At 47.3% G+C, this 22193-nt stretch overlaps 1 protein-coding gene across 1 annotated transcript; it reads left to right on the top strand.

Annotated features, from left to right (window-relative positions):
• The first annotated feature begins 1455 nt into the window (after nt 1-1455).
• LOC126528428 (uncharacterized) lies at nt 1456-19896 on the top strand. The gene is made up of 6 exons (XM_072284577.1): nt 1456-1530; nt 1703-1818; nt 4026-4272; nt 9794-10336; nt 13847-14038; nt 19669-19896. Exons 1-6 carry the CDS (start codon nt 1456-1458, stop codon nt 19738-19740), a joined length of 1245 nt encoding a protein of 414 aa, XP_072140678.1. The 3' UTR covers nt 19741-19896.
• The last annotated feature ends 2297 nt before the right edge of the window (nt 19897-22193 follow it).

The raw sequence follows: 22193 nt of genomic DNA, 5'->3' as shown, positions 1-22193 counted from the left end.
ACTGAAGCATGTAAGAACCATGAAAAGAAAAACTTCTCCGAAACTTAAAGTCTGTCTCCTCGCGCTGTCCTACCAGCACCAAAACTTGAGGACTAGCGCGTCCTGCGTAACTCCTGTTGCCTTCAGCCGCGTAGTACGGGACTGATTTGTAGTGAGTGTACATGTACGGGTGCGTGTCGTCTTTCTTGTGTCTGTTGTTTTGCGCTAAACAAAGTAATCATGGGTGATACAGCCGCACGTCCTATGCGCAGGTCGAAAGCCCCGAGCAACTCGGCCAGCTATCGGCGCTGCTCGGCAACACTGAGGTGACCGCGTTGCTCAACTACGTGGCATTCTCGCTGGCCGCGTTCTTGTCCCCCGCTTTGCCCCACGATGAAACAGCGGAGGGGCTGCTCGTTCTGAGCCACGGGGAGCACATACCACAGGTACGAACTAAATCCTAAATCTTCTGGATCTCACCAAAGTAGCGAAAACTGCGGGTTCGTGGTTTGTGCCAAGAGAAAAATAAAACAAACTTTTAAGTGCGGGCGCATGACGCACCGCGTTACGTTAAATGGGCGTGCGACATGGGGCGGCAAATCCACTACATCGCCATCTCTTTCATAGCCATTAGATCGTGGCTTTCTCTGCACCTTTGCGTGAACAAGCGGAGAAGAGCCCTAAAACTCAGAAAGGGCGGTCGCCACATGTCGATCGCCGTAGCTGTACGGTTGTGGAAGTTTTCTATGGACGTTTCCTACGGCCGTGCTTGGCCCGCACGTCAGATCGTCGACGATCAGCGAGTATGCTTGATTTGAAAATTATAGTAGCGCTAACACATGCATCCATAAAGGAACTAGGACGAGAAACAAGAGCTTGTATCTCGCCCTTGTTCCTTTGTGGATGCTTGTGTTAGCGCTGTTGAAATTTTCAGCTCAAGTATGCCCCAACTTGCCCAGAAAGTTTTAATCAACGAGTATGCTCACCGCAATAATTGCGTTAATTGTTAATTGCTTTGCTGGGCAATTGTTCACCCACTACACAGTTAGTTTCGTGACTTGCGTTCTACCACTGTGCTTGTTTATTGTCAATATAACAACGTCATATTATATAGCATACTTGTTTACTACGAAACATCAGCATCTACTACAAGTACGTAGATAAAAGAAACTGCGCGTCTAGCGATTGCTATAGTGTTCTGGCAATCTAGATAATCCTTATGTCATCGCTAATGCTAAAACGGCTGTTAGCTGATGAACTAAGGCACTGCACAACATTTTGCGGTGCTTTGAGAATATACAGGACTATGGCTTCTCTGTTATACCTATTTCTGCGGAAACATTTAAAGTAAAGAAGGTGCAATAGCTTAATCTGTGTTTGGTCACATGGAGCAACAACAAGGTATTTATCAACCTGAACTTTACATCCAGCGTAGCCATGCAAGGGAAGTATTAAGCTAGAACCAACGTATCCGCAATGAGCCTTGTCTTCTTCCGTGCAGATACACGGATCTTTGCCGTAACGGAGGTTCTGGCCTTGGGCTTTCCTTGGGTGCCCAAATTTATAAGTTCTTCATCGCTATCCCGCGATCTTCTGGCTTGCTTTAGAATACTTGTGGTGAATACCGCGGCCTCATATTGGACGGAGTGCAGGTGCTGTAGTCATAGGTATATGACAAGTGCATAGCAGGGATGCCCCAGAGCTTTTGTCGGAAATAACGCAGGTGCCCGAAGAGCTGCAGGCGTGCGTTCATCTGCTGGCCCGAACCTACCATTTTGGTGCCCTCTCTCTGGCCCGCCAGGCGGTCAGTCGCGACAGCGGCGATGGAAACGGCTACAAGTCAGTCCTGCGCGCCTAGTTATAACAACGATGCTTGCCTCTGGCATAGAAACGCTTTAAGGCATCCTTAGAAATCCTGGGCCCATATTCACAAAATGCTATAACACTAGGCTTGTTCGTAGCATCAAATTAAAGCCAATTCTGGCACCGGACGCTCTTTGAGAAAGCGGTAGACTCATTTCAAGCAGCACCTACGAACGAAAAAATTACTAAATTCAGCTTTTGGAAATTAATTGTGTTTATTCGTCACTTTTGGTATTTTTCACAGAAATAATTGCCTTGCTGTTGACACTGCCGTCATAAAAATCCTGTCGATTTTTCTTCGCAGGTTGTTACGGTGTGAGCCTGCAATCCGCTATTGTACGAGGTCTGTTAGAAATGTATCCGAACTGTTCTTTTTTTTTTTTGCGAACACCTCACAAATAGAAACAAGCGCGCTTCAATAAGCCGACCTTGAGCCTTCGTGCGCATGCGTGAATTTTTTCCCGCGTGCCGATGGCGTCGGTCACTGGGACGCAGCATTTGAGTGAGGTAGTGCGCTGTGCTCTCGTCGGTTTTTTATTGCAAGGAAAATGGCGGAGCGACTGGAGCAGTGCTACTGCATCAAATTTTGCTAGAAATTGGGCGACAGCCAAGTGGAAATTATTCGGAAGATTTAGACGGCTTTCGGTGAAGATGCTATGAGCAATACACAGATTAAGGAGTGGTGCAACCGGTTTAAAGACGGCCGCACATCGGTGGAGAACGAGCCACGCTCCGGTCGGCCATCAACATGCCGAAATGACCAGGTCATTGCCGAAGTGAACGCTGTGGTGATGTGGGACCGTCGTGTGACTATCCGAGAAATGGCGGAAGAGGTGGGCATCAGCACTTTTTCTGCACATTCCATTATGACCGAAGATTTGGCCATGAAGAGAGTTGCGGTGAAATTCGTGCCGAAAGCTGCTCACGGTGGATCAAAAGCAATTTGGTTTTGAAGTCTCACAGGACATGCTGGATTCCACAAACAGTGACCCCGACTTCATGAACACCGTAATCACTGGTGACGAGCCTTGGGTGTATGGGTACGACCCGGAAACCAAATCCCAGACGTCGCAGTGTAAGCATTTCACGTCACCAAGACCAAAAAAGGCCCGCCAAGTGCGCAGCAACGTCAAAGTGATGCTGACTGCTTTCTTTGGCTCCCGCGGTGTGGTACGCCACGAGTACGCAACACAGGGTCAATCAATCACCAGAGTACTACAGGGATGTCCTCCGTCACCTACCTGGTGCTGTGCGACGCAAGAGACCAGAGTTGTGGTCAACAGTAAATTGGTGCATCCATTACGACAATGCTCCTGCACAGTGCTCGCACTTTATACAGACAAAAACGAGACACATGTAGCTCAACAGGCTCCTTACTCGCCTGATATGGCCCCTGCGACTTCTGGCTGTTCGCCAAAATCAAAAAGTCATTCAAAGGAGCGCGATTTCAGACGAGAGGACATTATGGCTACAACGACAGCTCAGCTAAACTCCATTCCTAAAGAGGTCTTCTAGGAACGCTTCCAACAATGGCAGCACCACTGGGAGAAGTGTGTGGAGTCCCAAGGAGACTACTTTGAGTGTGATTAGGTTTCCAACGCTCCAGTTATGCAAGTTTTTTTTTTCTTCGGCTACAGGTCGGACACTTTTCTAAAAGACCTCGTATAGGTATGCTGGAGCCAAATGGACAGACCTGTGTTAGTGACAACTTGTGAAGCCAGCAGTTAAGGAAGCGAAGGAGTGTACAGAGAAAATTATTTATTGCGTTCTTTTTAACTTATATGTAGAGATTGTAAGGCAAAAGGAAATGAAATTAGACAAACGAACAATTTGCCGGTCTTGGTAGTCGAACCGACACCCTCCTTATTAAGCGGGCGTCGCTCTACTAATTTAGCTACGTCGGTGACTGTTCCCACGTCCCCCTTCTTGGGCATTTATTTATATGTGTTAACCAGCGCCACTCATGACCATGGCGGCGAATGTGGAATGGTGTTTCAACCGATGGCGTCACGAATTTGTATCTATGCGCACATTTGTGTCCACACATTTGTTCTCATGATAACCCTGCCTATACCGTAAGCTGGTTAAACGAAGCATGTTCGTGGGCTCGTTGCTGTAGTCTATCGGGTGAAGTGGCGCCATGAGTTTCGCATAACCCAATCAGCGGTGCTTCTCGGGTGCAGGTACGAGGGCGCCGTGCGCGCCTTGGTGGACGGAGCGCGAGATCAGGTGTCTGCCCTGCTGCGTAACCGCACAGCGCGGATGACGAGCGTCGAGCTGTGGATGGCGCTGCAGAGGTTGGACACGTTGCGTGTGGTGTTCCTCGCGGAGCCCGAGCAGAGCGACGAACATCTGTCGCGCTACTATGAAGCTGCACTGGCCAGCGTCGACACTTTCCGGTCGCTCACACAGGCACGGGACACGGGGTCGGCAAGTGCGCTTTCAGAACTTCATTCGGCAACTAAGTGGCGGTAGCTTCTCGACGCCGTAATACTGCAGGATGGATCATGAGGAAACCCGCCCCGTGACATTAGCATGTACAGATGGAGGCATTCGTTCTCTACAGAGCTTTTCCCACTGCGGTATTCAGTAGCCGGGCTAGTGCCACTTTGACAGCGGCAGCTGGGAAGCTCGAAACCATGGCATCAAGATAGCGGCGGGACATGAATAACATAATTTTTTCGTGCATTTCAAGATGCCCTGGCGCTAGAAGTGAAGTATTACACGGTATATAAGGTAATATTGTTTATTCAGTGCGTTGGTTTCAGTGATGGTCGGCAATATTAGGTACAGTATAGGACAGTGCGTCGCATATACTGTCTGGAAGTGGTCTGTCTATGTTAGAGCACATATGACGCAGAGTCGATGAAGACAGGTATTGCTGTTCCTTCAGTGACACAGTAGTTGAACTGTCTTCTCACAAAGCCTGTTGGCTTGTGCCCTGACGCCTGCTGGCGCGATTTGAGCACACCTGCTAGTGACAGAAGTTAGCATTAAGGGAGATTATTTTTTCTTTGCTTTTGCTCTTTTCCAGCGTTATCAGGACGGCACAGAAGTGAACTATGTTAGCACTGTTTAGTTGCAGATCATTAGGACTGAAGCTCCGAAAATGTTGGCCGACTTCAGATCCTTAGAATTGCCGTCCTCGGTTGTAGTACTGCTCTTTAATAAACAATACAGTGCAAGAATTCAGTAAAGGACTTTGTATTAGGGGGATATTTGCGGCAGTTATAACGAAATAAAAAAGGAACAGGACAGAAGGAAAGTTCTATGTCAGCAGATTTGCTGACAAAAGAATAATGTTCGATAAAAGCACACGGCTATAAGTAATCATAAGCTATGCTACACAGGCTTAATTGAGGCGTAGCAGTTCTGGTCAGACAACTAGACACACAGGCAATGTAGACCTTATACAGCAAAACAAGGTTGCTAGGTATTATTCAGCAATGTTTGACGCTTCCATTTTGAAGTATGAATTACCTGCCTGCTAAAAACCCGCTCTAGTATTGGAATTCAGTTTATCCTAGCAAGAAAAGGTGCTTGGTAGTTTTTTCACGCTTTCGTTAACAAGCACCGTTCGTTCGGGGCACTCATGCTTCAAAACGGTTAAGCGTGGTATAGAGAAGCTCTCAGGGTACCACGCTCAATCGAGGTGGTATCGATGCGACTTCTATCAAACGATCGATCAGTAAAAACGTTCTGAAGAAAACAGGGATAATTTTAAAGAGGTGCACGCAAACAGTTTTCGCAGTCGACGCAGACGTTGTCAGCAGTTTAGGGTAACGTGAGATTGTCCGCAGAAACACGTTAACGGATTAGGTGAAGGTTACGCTAATTCTAAGCTTTGAATACAGGCATACCACGAACTTTCGAAACGGGCTTACCCTATTTTAGCATCAGAAAAACTGCTATACACAGGCATGCTCACTGACCCCAACTTTGGCGAGCCTAGTATATGTACTAAAGCACAACAGCGAGAATCATTGCTTTTGAAAGCGAATGAAATTAATGCGTACATCCAAAGACGGCATATGTTCCCTCTGGTAAATAGGTTTGCACAAGCAATTCACATAGCATTCATACCATTAGAATTCTTCACCACCATAGTACGATATGCAGAGCTAACGCCTTTACTTAAGTTTCACTGACAAGTGTTTCAGGCTATCTTCTGATTACACAAATAACGTTTCCATGCAAGCAAATAAGTTCGTCTTTTCAATACTACTCATACCGTTATTACGCTTGCGAGGACTATGTGCTAGTCATCCGCAGCGCGCGCACAAATTGACGCGCCTAAGCGGGTCGCAGGATGGGCGGCTTGCATCGAGTTCATTACGGGCTCCTGGCATTCGGTCGCTTCAGTGATGTTTCTTGATGTAGTGGCATGACATCTTGCAACTGAAAAGTCAGTTTAAACCTTCTCCGGCTACATGAATTCTCTTAAAACACAATGTATGTTTAGTGAGTTTCTCCCTTTTTCCGCGCCCGGCATTCGGTTTTCGGCCTCTTCGTGTACCGATGCCGTGCACAGTGTATTGTAAAAATGTCGGCCGATAACGTAGCGCAGTAAAGATTATACCCAACTCACGTGAGTGGCGATGCGACAAAGTGCCATTTGCATTGACTCCGTTTCATTACCATCCACAACTCGCCAAAGAACACGATGTCTTTGATCTACTAGAGGTTGAATCACCTTCCAACGTTTGAGAGCGCAGCTCTTAGGCACCCGTCTATGCGTTTAGCGTAGGCATCCCTCGTGGGCAACAACTTGATTTCAGCGAGTCAGTTCATATTGAGCAAAACTTGAAACAGCGCGAAGATGACGAGGACAGCAATCGAAAACAAACACAACAGGACGAGTGCTGTATTGCTAACTGGCAGTACAGTTGGCAGTACAGCGCAGTAGAGTTGGCAGTACAGCGCTCGTCCTGTTCTGTGGGTTTTCGGTTGTTGCCCGCGTCTTCTTCGCGCTGCTTCCAGTTTTACCCTCGTCAGCGTCCCTCGGCGTGACCGAGCGAACGTCCACAGCGAAGGATGAAACAGCGACAGCGAAGAGGGCGTGAGGAGGAAATCGGAGGAGGAAGGTAAGGCAAAAGCGCCACACGCACGCAGTCATGTCATCTATTCAATAATTTTCTTGGTTTCACATCTCGACGCGACCTTAAGGTTATCAGTGCATATGAATGCACTGATTAGCTCTCTATTTTTCTAGTTTGTGATTTGAGACGGGCCGTTCCATTCGAGCCATTAAAATTACCTGTCCTCCGGTCTCTTTGCCCGGGGGATAAAATATTGTCTGAATGGTTTCTTGATCGATATAAGCGTGCAATTATCATATCTTCGCCTGTTCATCACATCCACACGTAGCGTTTCGTAATGCAGGCATCATTGGTTTAAGCTAACACCAGATTGAATCACTGTGAGTTGCGGAGTCCGAGCTTCAGATGGAGTTCCATTGATCTTGATAGAGTTAGCGTATGAATTTAATTGAACTTATTTGCATAAAATTTCTTCAGCTATTACTTCACGGCACTTGGTGTTTCGATGCGAAAACGTCAAATGGCCCGTTCATCCAAAGATCCGGGATCTGTTGCCTGAAGCAGCGTAACGGTGCCTAAACTAACATTGCCAGTGGTGGTGACGCCACGTCACGGGCGCACCTCGAGGCATATATATGTGTATATATATATATATATATATATATATATATATATTTTAACGTACGTATTTGTGCCGGTTTGGACAAAAGGGCGTTGGGAGGTGCAGAGGAGGTTGAAGTGTCTCGATGATCGGGAGATGGCGTTGCCCTGGCTACTGAGCTACAACCTTGTAAAATATTGTAAATGCATATATTTTCTCCCCGTAACAATATCATAAATTATAGCAGCATGATGATAGTCTAAAAAAAAACCTCCAAACCTCCTTTCTAATCCACTGGTAGTCATTTGTGACTCCTGCTGGTATTAGCTTTTGGAACAGTGTACCCCACGTGCGTTTTTATCGTAAGCAGTGCTGGCCTTTGCACTTTCTGGCTTATATGCAGCACCAATAATGGTGCTGAGAAACCGCGAAGCCCTGAGAAACATTAGGTTTTGCCATTGAATTTATTTTTTCGCAACAAACAAACATCTCCACGAAAAAAAGAAGAAACTGTATAGCTGCATGTTGTATCATACATGACAAAGCAATTATTGATTAGCAAGGAGCGGCGTTGGGCTAGTTGTTGCGTAGCTGTCGATGCTAATGACGCAAAGGTTAGGACGGGGAGAAGAGTGGATCTCTTTTAGTCCGTTTCGGGTTTTTCTTCTTAACATTTGCGCCGCTGACATAAACAAATAGGTGATTGCCTGAAATTTCAACCAGAAAATGGTAATATATGAATACATACCAGTCTGCTAAAGACTAGACAAAACGCCCGGTATTTATCGCGTGCTAATTTGCAGCTTAGAATTCTGAGAATAATCTATAGGGCCAAATTCGCAAAGCGTTCTTTGTTTGCAAGTGTCCTTTCTTACTTGCAGGCCAGCTCCTCCAAGGAGATTATATAATCGGCCTCTATACTATGCCCAGTATGAGGACTGGCTCGAATTTGCTCTTAGAAACAATTCCATCGCATGACCTTTCTTTTTTTGTGTGTGTGAATACAGGCTCTGTTTGTGAACTCTTCTGTAGTTTGCGTGATGAGCTGAGAAGATAAATATTAAAAAAATGCTCAGAATTCATTTGCAGTGCTAGAGTTGTGTATTTCGAAGAAAGCAGGTATATTCTATATAAATATTTCGTTTTCTATCTTTTGCTTCTGTTATGCTACATGTTTTTCTTTGTGTATCATATATGATACACCCTTTGATAAGAGTATTTAGCATTGTAGCTGTAAAATTTAGGATACATGTTGATATTGGAAAGTATAATAAAATAATCGTAAAACTGCGGTTATGTCTTGCTAAAATTCAATATGGCCATCTAGAGCGAAAGAACTAACGTGACAGTATTTGTTCCATTCATCTGATTACGCATGCGGCACCGGGAAGTGCGGCTCACTATGAAACCCTCCCTATGACGTCACACAGCAGCCATCAGGCTTTTCCTTGCTGGACGAAAAGTTGTGTTTAACCGATGCAGTTGAAGTCACCATGAGGTAGAATGGCTGTTTAACAAAATGGAAATCAGAACAAGCTCGTAAAAAATAGGTATGTGAGAAGGCACGTAGTTTAACGCCAAACTTCTACGTAGCGTAGGGGTTTGATGGAAAGCAGACTTTCAGGGTGGCGCGTACGTAACCACGTGAATGGAACGAATTATTTGATGTCAGGCAATTCAATTCATGACGCCTGTTTGAAACGTAGGAAACACGTAAAACGACGTTGAGGAAGATTCAATGACAGGCATGTGATATAATGTTTGCAACTAAGAATTTGGTTAATCTGAATATTTGTCCACCTAGACAAATATTTTATTTGTAGTAACGCAATTGGAGTAACCATTGTAGGCTTTAAACTATCCATTCCAGGGAAAAGACTAATTGCTAACAGGATTTAAAAGATAAGTAATATTTTTTGTAGAATAATTACTATACCTCAATATGTAGTTGGATGCGAATAACTTTTTCCGCCGAATACCACATAGAAATTTTATTGCATGCGTAATCTTCGTTATTTTGACTATACAGAGCATTTATCTACCTATTCGCGTATCTATTTGTTTTATGCGCGTCAAGTTACTACCGAAAATGCAACATCTTTTGTGTCGTCATGGATATTTGATTGAATCAACTCGTGGTTTTGCAAAGGAGCCGCAACCCTTTCTCTAGCGCTACTCTTAAGCAATAGTTTCTCTGTCACGCTTGGCCGCTAGAAGAAAATACAGACGGAATTATTTCGCCAGTTTCGAAGACGCCCATCGGTCACTTGTCCGTGGTGCTTACTGAAAACGTTATTGCTGCGCATCGCAGAGCGAGAGTTCGGGAAGCCCTACCACCCCGTCGCCCAGATCGCCGAACAAGCCCACCTTTCTGCAAGAGTACATCGCCCAGCAGAAGGAGACCAGTGACCTCTACTGGAACAACCCGCACCGACCTGAGGAGAACCTGGAGACGCGGTGGCCAGCGCTGCGTGTCAAGCCACGCGTCGACTACTTCGAGGCGCGCAACGCGCTGCTCGTTTCGCCGAGCCTGGTGTCCTTCCTGTCGGCGATGCTGGTGGGCCTCGACCCGCTTCTCGTGCCCGTGGTCGGCTCGGATGTGGTCCGAGCACTACTGAGCGTCGTGGCCAGCAGCCAGCGGTGGGGGCTGGACGTAGTCAATGGCCCGCAGGACTCTGCGGAAGACGCTCGCTCCATGCCTGGGCACAGAGAGAACGCGACCCGTTGCTTGGCCGAGCTGTACGCCAACCTGACCGGCTACCGCCAGGCAGGGCCCCGCTTGCCCGACGAGCTGTTCTTCGACGCGGCGGCTGTGGAGCCTCTCTTCGAACTCTACAGGACCTACCTCGCCAAGGTGATTCACTTTTGCTGGAAAGTATGCCAACCACGTTTGCAAGAATTCCTTGAAATGAGGAAAGCCCGTCTAGTCGAAAATGAACATGGCGTACGTAGTTTTGTAACTCGATGGAGACCGACAGCACAGCATGAATGTAATGGGTCGAAAAACACCTGCGAATCCTGCAAGAGTGCTTCGCACGTGCACAATCATCGCATAAAGCTTGAGTATGAGTTGCGTATAATATATTGCACAATATGGTACTCGGGGAGATCTGGCAATTCGTTCAAAATTTTCGCGAAACAACCTACGGTATCGTAAACAAGCCTGGTATTAAACACATCTTCTTTAAACAACTCTGGTATTTTAGATAATCGCTATTTAGACTTAAAGCTCTGGTATTTGAAACATGCAGAGCCTTCGTGAACATATGTGACGAAAGTGGACCTGTGTGAATGGTAATGACCGCTATAGATAAGGCACGTGAATCATGTATAGTCACCGGCATGTCCCAAGTATCCTCATCACACACTAGCAATTTTGCTTGTAGCCATCAAATTTGGAGAATTCTTGCTGCAGTGTGTTAATTGTAACTTGCGTCACGTACAGCTGCCACTCTAACTGTAGCGAAGCTAAGGTGACCATTCGCAAGGACAGCCAATAAAGGAGGATCATTCGATGGGCTCGACCTATAGAGACGAAACGCTCCAAGCTACCGTGGCCACAGCGGAGGTGCGCTGTTCCGCTGCCCAGCCGGCGCTGGACATTGCCACTACTTACATCAACGGCAACCTGTCCGTACATAACGACCGCCTACATTAGAAGATTTCAAGCGGTCGCCGGATAAGGTGCACTTTAATCCAAGTTATATAACCGTGCTTTGTCGCTTTATTATTTTTGCTCATCCTGCGCCTATCGGTAGAGGAACTTGACAGTTCTTATCTCATGATAAATTGCTTTCCCTCGAGCCTAATACTTCTGATGCCTAATTTTTGCTTGCATTGTGTACAAGCTTGGCAGAAATGTCTCGCGTTTAAGTTTTATGTTTTATTGATTGAGGCACCAAACCCACTCTATCAAACAAGGTGCACAGCGCTGATCAAGTTGGATTATTGCGTTCTTCCGCGACATGGTAATGAGAGAACCACTGATGAAAGGTTACACCTGTAAAAAAAGCACACCGTAAATAGCGTCTTACAAACTTACATTGCTTGCGCTGAAAATCATCGGCGATGTTTTCTACGCAATATCGCTGAAGGGAAGGTACTGTTCCTGAAGACAGACTATTGCTGGCTGACGACTGAAAACGCAGGTGAAGCTGATCGGTGGTGCATGTGAGCGATGAAAAATGCTGAGCCGAAATCATTGCAGTGTAGTTCCTATAGACACTGAACATACTAGACAAGGAAAGAGATCATAATGTATTGCAGTTGAAACGCCCGCCACGTGGATTAATATAAAACGTAGTTATCAGAATAGTAGAAAGGAAAGTCGGTGTATGATTATATCAAGGCGCGCGAATTTCTACTTATGGCAAGTGATAATTGTTGCTTACCTTAGAACAAGCTGGTCGCAGTTATATGTTTGACCGACCATCCATGCGTCTGTCTGTCTTTCTGTCCGTCCGTCCCCTCAACTGTCATTCTCTGCGTCTGCTTGCCTTTGTGTCGCATGTCTGTGCATCTGTGTCTGTCTATACGTCATCTCGTTCTTTTTTTGCGCGCGTCTACCTGTTTTTATTCAGCGTGAGTTTTGTAGAAGTGATGGTTCCCTCTGCCTCTGTGACTTACACGACAATGAACGCTGCATAAACCACACAAACAATAGAGACGCATATGGAGGCGGTGGCAATCTAATTGGTAGTGCCAAATTTTGTTGTTGGAAACCACAGCCGTAGCGCCTCTTCAGATAGTGCATTTGAGCATGTTCTTGAAAACCGTTGCGGTTAACTTTGAAAAGCATAATTGCGTTTAATTTTAAGACGAGCATATGCAAAATACTTATGGGAGCGCTTGACGTCCACTAACCAATTGTCACGACTTAACAACATGGCGAATCCAATCTCGCAAACCCGAACGCGATGCTTGAACGCTACAAATCCCGGTTTTGATGCGTGGTCGTGATGCGTGGCCGTCCGCTAAGAATGCGCCAGCATGCCCTTTACTTTGGCTATGGAAATGATGCACAGCGTATGGAGTTCCTGACGAAGGTGAACCGTCGAGACCACTCCATGCGGCTGCAATAATTCAAGTGCAGAAATTGAAGTCGCCATCTCTGCTGTATCGGCTATTTTACAGACTGCGAGAAAATGAAAGACGATTTCGCCTGCCATGTTAGCGCGAACATAAGGATATATTTACACGCTCGCTGGCGGTTTTAGGTTTATTTCACGAGTCTGCGATTCTGGGGTGGCAAATGGCTTAACAGCAATACGGAATCTTATAGGTTCGCATACAAGTCCTTTTAGCAGCATTTCGAATGTTTTCCTCTGAGAAAGATAAGAAAAAGTTTGGGATATGAAACGTTAAGCGAAGGAACGCGTGGACTAGCAACAATTTCACTTCCACACGACAGGGGTGATATAATACTAGCTAACATTAGCCAAGCTGTTCAGCAAAAAAAAAAGAAGAAATAAAAGACATGGTACGAGATAAAATTTGGAACATAAGTTTTCAGTTTTCCCACCAACGACAACTGAACAATGGTAGTGACGAAGCTTCGCACACACTATAACACCGGTGAATATTGGAATGTTATTTGGTACTGCATGAGTGTACATAAACGTATTGTGGTTAAATTGCGCAGAGAACGGCACAATCTACAGACTACAGGATTTGAGAAAGCGTTGAATTTTCGGAGAGTAAGTGACTGTGCCAGTGGATGGTAGTGACGAATCTACGCACACACTATAGTACCGGTGAATATTGGAATGTTAATTGGCACGGCAGAATACCAGAATATTCTGGCGTTAAATAGGGCAGACAGCACCACAATCTACAGACTAGAGGATCTGCGAAAACGCAGAATTTTTTGGTCAGAAGTGACTGTGCCGGTGGATGGCCGGGACATATCTTTGCACACACCAGAGTAATGGCGAACATTGGAATGTTATTTGGCACTCCAGGAGTGTACTTAAACGATCGGTTGTTAAATTGTACAGCCACTCAGCCTACAGATGACAGTATATGTAAAAACGGTGAATTTTCGGACAGTATATGGCCGTGCCGTGGGATGGTAGTGACAAGCCTTCGCACATGCTATATAGTACAGGAGAAAAGCTTCGATACTAAGCAGTGTTGTGGGTCGGTGGAGATATTATTCTATTCTGCCTATACAGTGGTCCACAAGTTTTAGTGTGGACTGTGTGCATTTTCTCGCAGTGCAATATTTGAAAACCTCGTTATTGTCGCGATCACCGCATTCGCTTTCTCTCAAGCCAGCCTTACAGTTCGCTAAGTCTTTGGAGTGGCAGGATCGGGAATGACGTTTGCACTTTAACGAGATAGCGTTACTCCTCTTTCCCTCCAGTACCCTGAGCTGCGCGATGGTCCGAACATTCCTGAGCTGGCTGGCAAGAACTCCCTGGAATTGTTTTTTATCAACTATGCGGTCGCGCACTGTGAACACGGAGCGCGACCAGGGGACGCCCAAACTTCGAGCGGCGGAGAGCGGACGCTGTCGGTGGCCGCGCGGTTCAACGTGGCTCTCATGAACTCCAAGGTAAGGGACAGTCGCTGATGGAGGCGGATCCTGTTTGTCTCTCAAGTTGTCCAAAAAGCAGGAGTCGTTCCTGTCATCGCGTCGGATATGTAATTAACCAAGGAACCACTTGCTGGATTACTTACGCCATAACTTTTCTCGTGCTCCCTCTCCTTTAAAATTATTACTTTATAGGACCCTGTTACGGCCAAAATTAGAATACGCGGCAGCTATATGGGATCCCTTTCATGAAAACCTAATACAATCCCTTGAACTAATAAAGAACAACGCCACTCGTTTTATTCTTTGGAACTAAACCGTGGTGTGAGCGTTGTAAGATTTGTCGGACGATCGCACAGCTGGCATAAAGTTGTAGGAGCTGGCGGTCGTCCTCGCCGCTGCCACCAGTTGAAGAGGTTGAAGGTCGTAGAGAGGAACCTTGGAGGAACTAGGTGAACAGGCTTTATTTACAGTATTTACATTTTAAACAAGAGGATACATTCAACAGTATAGCGTGGCTCCCAAATGGAGCCCGCAAAACGAAGCATACAGCAAACGAGCACACAGCTCACGAGTACGAACACGAGCACAGAGCACGACGACGAGCACCCTGTAGCAGCGACAAACAGCTGCTTATAAACACTCCGTTCGACGTCATCGTAGACTACCCGCCTTTTTGGAGGAGGAGGGCTCACACACATACACGTACACACTTTCACTGCCCCCCTCCGAGAGCAGACGACCTTCGCAGCACTCGGAGCTGACCTTCGCAACGCGGCCGTCGTGGTGTTCATTGTCTAGCGTCCCCGTAGCCAGGTGGTCACGCCCGACCCCAGCCGCGTGGCCGCCGGTTGTCCCTTGTCCGGCGCCTCTAAATTCCAGAGCTGCCGTTCTCCTGTAGTCGCCGATTCCCCGAAAGAGGCGCATGGTGGATTAACGCTGCCGTAGTCAAGTTCTACAAAGGAAGTTCACGGTTGGTTAGCGCTGTCCTCGCTGGTTCTCTGAAGGGCGTCGCGACCGTGGATCGATCGAAGCACCTGCAGCAGGCTGAAATCGCTTTGCAAAGCAGTACCCCTGCAGGCCGATCCTAACAGATCCTCCATGGCCCGGAAAACCTCGCCTGGCCAGTGCTGACAACCGCTGGGCAGGAAGAGAATCGCTGGCAAGCAAGAAGATGGCTTTGCTCTCTGCAACCCCTGCGCACATGAAATGCCTGTAATCATCTCACAACAACCAGCACAGAAGAGTCGATCCCGGCAACACAATACCACTCAGCGTGCAAACGCCCGGAATTAGCTGTTAACCCACCAGGCTTCCTATCAAAATTTATATGCAAGCCACTCAACTGGGAATCCCAAATTATGCCGCCAAAATTTTGTGCTGCCAAAGCGAGCGTCCACGTTCCCCCTAAGTTCGACCAAACCTGACCGTCGCACTGAGCAAGAGTAAAGGTTTACGCAGAATTAAACTGAAGGCTCTCAGCCACCAATACCCGAACCCAAGCAGCCCAAGTTCGCGAACAGCCTGTTGTTACCCTATCGCAGTGGCGTACTTATCGCACGTACTGGTGCCACTGAACAGTCTGGCCAACTTTACAGGTACGTAATCACAATCGCGCTAGCTTTGTGGTCTCTATTCAGAACACATGCTTGTGTCGCACACAAACATTCCATCACGCTTAATCACGTGTCTTTCTCTAGTTCATACTGGACACGTTCCTTAAACGAACAACTACCTTGCGTAACTCTCGCACACCGCAGAACCCTTAAAAATGCGTCTGCTAATAACTCGTTCCACGCACGCTTATTAGAGAAGTCAGAACACGGCCGCCCTCAACACACACGAGCAACCCAGTCATAAACCTGCTTCCTTCCGTCCACACAGGAGACGCGCCAAAGGAACTAAGAACGCTTCTCAGTGCAAATGATGCACTTACTGAAATCTACGCGCTCAACCTTAGAAAATTCAAATACACTTATAAAAGATAGAAGGTTAATTAACACACCTGGGCGTTACCATAGGCCTCTCAGCGATAACCTTGACGCTCAGGTTACTCACACTCGCACAAAAAGAAAGCCTATCTACTCATTAACTAACACCTCGCGAAACTACATGTGCACTTAAAACGCATCTTTCCAATCTCGGAGCTTCTCGAACAAAAACACTGAGCTCATACCTTAAATATTGAAAGAAATTAGTCTCAATTCGCGAAAATTTTCCAAATGCTCAAAATTAAAACATAAAAACAAAAAACTCCTTTTCCTTCTACGGAAGTTCTCTTGGCCTTCCCTTCCAAACGTTTACGTCTGACTCATACTTTTGAGCCGTACTCGAGGTGGTCGCGGTTCGAAAGCTATTCTGGCTATCCAGGAACAACAATAGGGCCGACAGACTATCAGCTCCTTCAACACGTTACAGTTTATGGCCAATTTGCGTCCTGGCGCCATGCTTTCATCACGATCTCGACTGACCGCGTCACGACTCCCTTCCACTTCGTCTCGGCTTGCCACCATGCGCTCCTTCGCACTACATGCTGCACTCCGAAAAGAACGACGGAACGACGAGGAACATAACTGCCCCGTGCCCTTTGTCCGCGTTCGTGCAGAACATGCTTCTCGATCTATTTTTGACCGGTGGCTCGAACGTCTTTGATGCGCCAACATCGTCAACGACGACCGCACCTTTCGTTTCTTCGCGCCCTGCCTTTTTGCGCCTGTCGCCGTCTTTGGCTGCGCTACATTAGCCAGCGCATTCCGATCTTTACAGCGCTTCTTTCGACAGCGATGTTTCCTCGCCATCACTTTCATGCGGCCCTCTCGCGCCTCGTGCTGGCCGGTACACATCTCGTCGGCCCGGATCAGTCTCCTACCCACACAGTCTGTTTGATTTTTATTTTAATCAACACTCTCTCTGCCTCGACTGGCGGACAGCTCAACCGAATCTGGAACAATGCTGCCGGCTTTACTCGAGCTATGCAACTCGCACTCTTGCGAATTGCCCTCTACTGCATCGCCCAGCTCACGCTGTGCCTCGGCACACAGCCCGTCGGTCTCGATCGCTGTCTCACGCGCACAGTCCGAATGATAGTTAACAATATCATCCCTTTCTCGGCTACCTAGACTGCCGGAGAGCTGCACCGATCCCTGAACAATGCAGTTGTCTTGCCTTGAGCTATGGAGCTCGCAATCCTGAGAAGTGCCCTCAACTGCATCGTCCAGCTCGCACTCCACTTCGGCACGCAGATCTGGCTCGACATGGGTGCCCGCATCTGTCGGGTCAGCAGTATTCTGTACCTCGCTAACGACCTCGCTAACATTACATGCGAGGCACACGCGCGGTGACTGTGCCAATTCATTCACAGCTGGCCTAGCTGTCTCTACAGTGCTCTGTTGGCACAGCACCTCGTCGCTCTCATTACGGCCTTTAACGGCCTCTGTTGCCCCTAAGGCATCCTTAGCTGCTAGCACTTTGAGTTCACCTATGAACGTGCTGATAATCTTACAGGTACTTCTACTCTTCTCAGCTTTCGACTGAAATCTGCTATTTACTTCTTCCCACTTTCGCTGCGTCCAGCCTACAGATTTCTCAAGCCGCTGTTGACTTTGCTCGATTAACTGCTCAAAACCTTCAATCTCTGTTCAGTGCATCAATGTACTGCCTCGTTACTTCTGTTAGGCCTTCTTCCTGCGAAATACTTTTTAGTTCCTGCCTAGCTTTTTCCTGTTTTTGCTTAATTTCTTCCTGTTCTTGCCTAATTGCTTCCTGTTCCCGTTTTTTGCTTAGAATTCGGTTACCCATTTCTTCAATGAATTTCAAATCCGTGTTACTTTCTAGAATGGTTTTACGAATCTCTGATTCCTTCAAGTCCTCCTCTACGTCTACCTCGATCTCTTCACACAACCACAACAAGTCAGCTCTCGTCAAACACATTAGGACCATGGTCGCCACTTTAAGCTTTGGCTCTGCTGTCAAGCAATACTTGCTGCGATACCCACGCAAATCAAAATACAAGTAACAGATCCCAGCGAATCACATCAACAAACACAGCGAAATTGAAGCCTGGTAAATCTTAAAGCCAAAACCAAACGCTTCACCACTGAAGCAGCACCATATCACCAGTCCTTCTCTGCCGTATCCAGTCAGGTGCAAGAGGTGGTCAATCGCAAGTCGCCTCCAAATTGATCAGGATACCGGTCGGTCACCATGTGCCAAAGTCCGTGAGCTGCCGTTGCTGTCTCCGAGTCGTAGGCCGATCTACGAGCCGTAGGCCGATCCCTCCGCTGCCATTCAGTTGTAAGATTTGTCGGACGATACCACCGCTGGCACGCAGTTGTAGGAGTTGGCAGTCGTCCTCGCCGCGGCCACCAGTTGAAGGGGTTGAAGGTCGTAGGGAGGAACTTGGGAGGAACTAGGTGAAGAGGGTTCAGTTACAGTATTTACATTTTAAACAAGAGGATACATTAAACAGTATAGCGTGGCTCCCAAGTGGAGCCCGAAAAACGACGCATGCAGCAAAGCAACACACAGCTCACGAGTACGAACACGAGCACAGAGCACGACGACGAGCACCCTGTAGCAGCGACAAACAGCTGCTTATAAACATTCCGTTCGACGTCATCGTTCGACGTCATCGTAGACTACCCGCATTTTTGAAGGAGGAGGGCTCACACACACACGTACACACTTTCACTGCCCCCCTCCGAGGCCGGACGACCTTCGCAGCACTCGGAGCTGACCTTCGCAACGCGGCCATCGTGGTGTCCATTGTCTAGCGTCCCCGTAGCCAGGTGGTCACGCCCGACCCCAGCCGCTAGGCCGTCGGTTGTCCCTTGTCCAGCGCCTCTAAATTCCAGAGCTGCCTTTCTCCTGTAGTCGCCAATTCACCGAACGAGGCGCATGGTGGATTAACGCCGCAGTAGTTAAGTTCTCTAAAGGAAGTTCACGGTTGGTTAGCGCTGTCCTCGCTGGTTTTCTGAAGGCGACGCCACCGCGGATCGATCGAAGCACCTGCAGCGGGCTGAAATCGCTTTGCAGAGCAGTACCCCTGCAGGCCGACCCTAACAGCGTATCTTCAATGAAATCGAATCCGGGTCTTCAACCGCTTGGAAGACGTCGAAGTATTTCCTGGCTTTGATTTTTTCATGAAGCTGTATCACCACCCTACTCTTCATCCAAAATTCATGTCGACAGCATATTACTTATCTCACCGTACTGATTATCAGCATTGAATCAGTTAGAACCAGTGCATGTAACAGAACATATTTTTTGGACTAATTTTGCCCCATACATCAAAAGATTGAATAGAACTTCCTTATGACATTGTTTCCATTATTAACAATGATAATTTTCGAAAAGCACTAGCTAACACTTTATTATAGCAAACATTTGTACGAAGTACTGTTGGTGTATTCCTTTTTTCTTGTTTAATGTTACTTTTATATGTCATGTTCTATTACTATATTTATCATACTTTCAGCTAACATTCTATAATTAGCAAATATTGTGTATAAGCTCTTAATTTATTCGCTTCTTATTTGTTGTATAACCCACTCCCCTCTCTAATGCCGAAAGGCCCTGAGGGTAAATAAATAAATCAATAAAGATAAATTGATCAATGTATGTGTGGATTTTCGGTCTCCTCCCTACCGCAGGCTTTTGCAGCCGTTTTTCACTGCAAGGAAGACGACGTGATGAATCCGCGCAGCAGATGCGAAGTCTGGTAAAACAAGAGATGCCGGCAGCCAGAAGGGGAACGCCAGGTCGACCTCACGTGGATTGCCTCATGGAGCAACTCTCTCGCAGCTGGGCACGCGGGGACAGCACGCTTTTTCTTGTGCTTTTATTTTTCGGGCACACTGCATAAAATTGAGTCGAATAGATATGCGCATTCAATTCATTGTCTCGTAAATGCTGATAAACTTTCCGTCCATTCAACTCTGGCTTCTTCAAACCTGTGAATGCCTGGTGCATAAGTTGCATGACTTATGTATAATACGTGCTAACTTTTCGTCGTAAAGTACTTCAAAGGTAATCTGAGGCGAAATTCATATGCACAGTTTTAATACCTGAAGTATTTCCCTAATGCAAATGCGCCATCTGACTGCGTCACGTTCGATGGCTCGGGTGTTGGCGTTTATGAAGTGCGCTACAGATAAACATGCGTTAATCATTTCATGGTTTGCATCGTCGCCTTGGGCGAGATTTCGGCCACTCTGGAATAAGCAGTATAAAAGCTATGCAGGTGACGTTATTCTTATCTGCATCAAAATATTCATATAAACGACCTTTTTTTTGCATCTAAGCGAAAGTTATGTTTCAGAAGGCGCGGCTCTAAAATTTTCAAAGCGTTTCGTTGAAGTTGAAACGGAGCAGGCGTGTTTTCATGTTCCCTGAAAGAGGGCGTGTGAGGACTACCAGCAATTCACACTCAAGGAGCCCCAGGGAAAGTTAAACAACTTATTGCACAATTGTGCCTGCACTTAAAAAAGAGACTCGATGACCGCGGACACACATTGCCAAAATGATGGCGTGCTGGTCACTACACTGGCAGCAGCCAGTGTAGTGACCTTCGTGCTGTCTATCGCCTCAACGGAAACTGAGTGGTGAGAACACAGCACACACAAAGGTATGAGCCGTCGCCACACCTAGACTGTGCTCCCGTCGCACATCGTTTTCAAGATAGGGCCCGTGCCACCACGCGCGGCCCCGAAATACGCAGTTGCTGCTAGTTGCTGCCGGTGTACAATGCTCCCCCCTCCCTGCCCCCCGTTCCTTGGGCGCGACGGAAGACGGCGGGCTTTCTCCCCGCTTTCCTCCCTTGGGCGTGCGAGATTGAGCCACCGTCCGCAGCTCGCCCTCGCACGCTCTCACTCACGCATCAAGCATGACAACGATGTTAGCGCCTTTGGACTTTATACGAAACATCATGGCGACGCCGACGGTGAGAGAAATAATGCGCTTGGAGTGTCCATATAATTGCTGTCGCAATTATATAGAGTTGAGATACACTGATGCGAGCGTATTTAGTTCGCGCATTCGACATAAAAAAAAAGCGCTCGCTCGCTGCGCTCTTGTGCGCTTGTGCAGCAGCAGAAATTGATTACCGCGATGTTGCGGGTCACTTTTGTGGCGACGCGCGCTCCGCAACATTTCCGCGCAGCCTCGTCATTGTCCACCCCGGCGAAGCACGGCTGCGTGCTGCACTCCGTAGCCGATAAGGAACACCGACACCGTAGCGTCAGCGCCTACTGCTGGTGCCAGGGAAGCTACAAAACGCCGGCCGTGTGACTCGGAAAAACACTTGCTAGATTGGATTATGGGCTTTTACGTGCCAAAACCACTTTCTGATTATGAGGCACGCCGCAGTGGAGGAATACGGAAATTTCGACCACCTGAGGTTCTTTAACGTGCACCTCAATCTAAGTAAACGGGTGTTTTCGCATTTCGCCCCCATCGAAATGCGGCCGCCACGGCCGGGATTCGATCCCGCGACCTCGTGCTCAGCAGCCCAACACACTTGCTAACCGGACTCGCGAAGCGCCGGTACGATTGCCTGCTACGGCTGCTCATGCAATAAACCGCTGTCCTATTTCAGCGTTGGAATTCGTTCCTCAGTGGATGCAACATCCCACACTTTCAAAGCGCAGGGTAAAATTTTAGCCGCGTTAGCGTCTTCGGCATGACGTATCCGACTTCAGCAGCCGCTGCCTGGTACGCTGGAAACGCTGGACTAGTCCGCGATCATGACTTACTGACATCCCCTTTGAAACGGGGCGGAAAGAAATCGTCACCTAGACTGCTCCAGTTACTCAGGCATGTTATGAATGCTTTTTCTTCTAGCATTGTTGTATACTACTCCTTAATCCTCATTATCCAATTTTGGCCGCGGCCTTTGCCTATAATGGATCTGGTGATATCAGTCTCTTCTTTGCTTTTTTTACCACTAATACTCTAAACGTCTCTTGCTTATCTCGACTGCTTGCTGCTTGATGCTTCTATTTTAAGCCCATGCACTTCCGCAAGTTGTACGTTACGCACTGGTCTCGGTGGGTGAATCCCTTCGTATTCCATAAGGATGTGCTCAGTGGCCTCCGGATTTTTTCTTGCTGTATACAGATGTCTAATCTAATTGCGAGTATTTGCTCCGGTATGTTTTTGTCCTTGGGCAATCAGCTCG

This window comes from Dermacentor andersoni, chromosome 9 (genome assembly GCF_023375885.2).
Source record: "Dermacentor andersoni chromosome 9, qqDerAnde1_hic_scaffold, whole genome shotgun sequence".
In the NCBI taxonomy this organism is placed as follows: domain Eukaryota; kingdom Metazoa; phylum Arthropoda; class Arachnida; order Ixodida; family Ixodidae; genus Dermacentor; species Dermacentor andersoni.
This window is presented reverse-complemented; position numbering and strand designations above follow the sequence as displayed.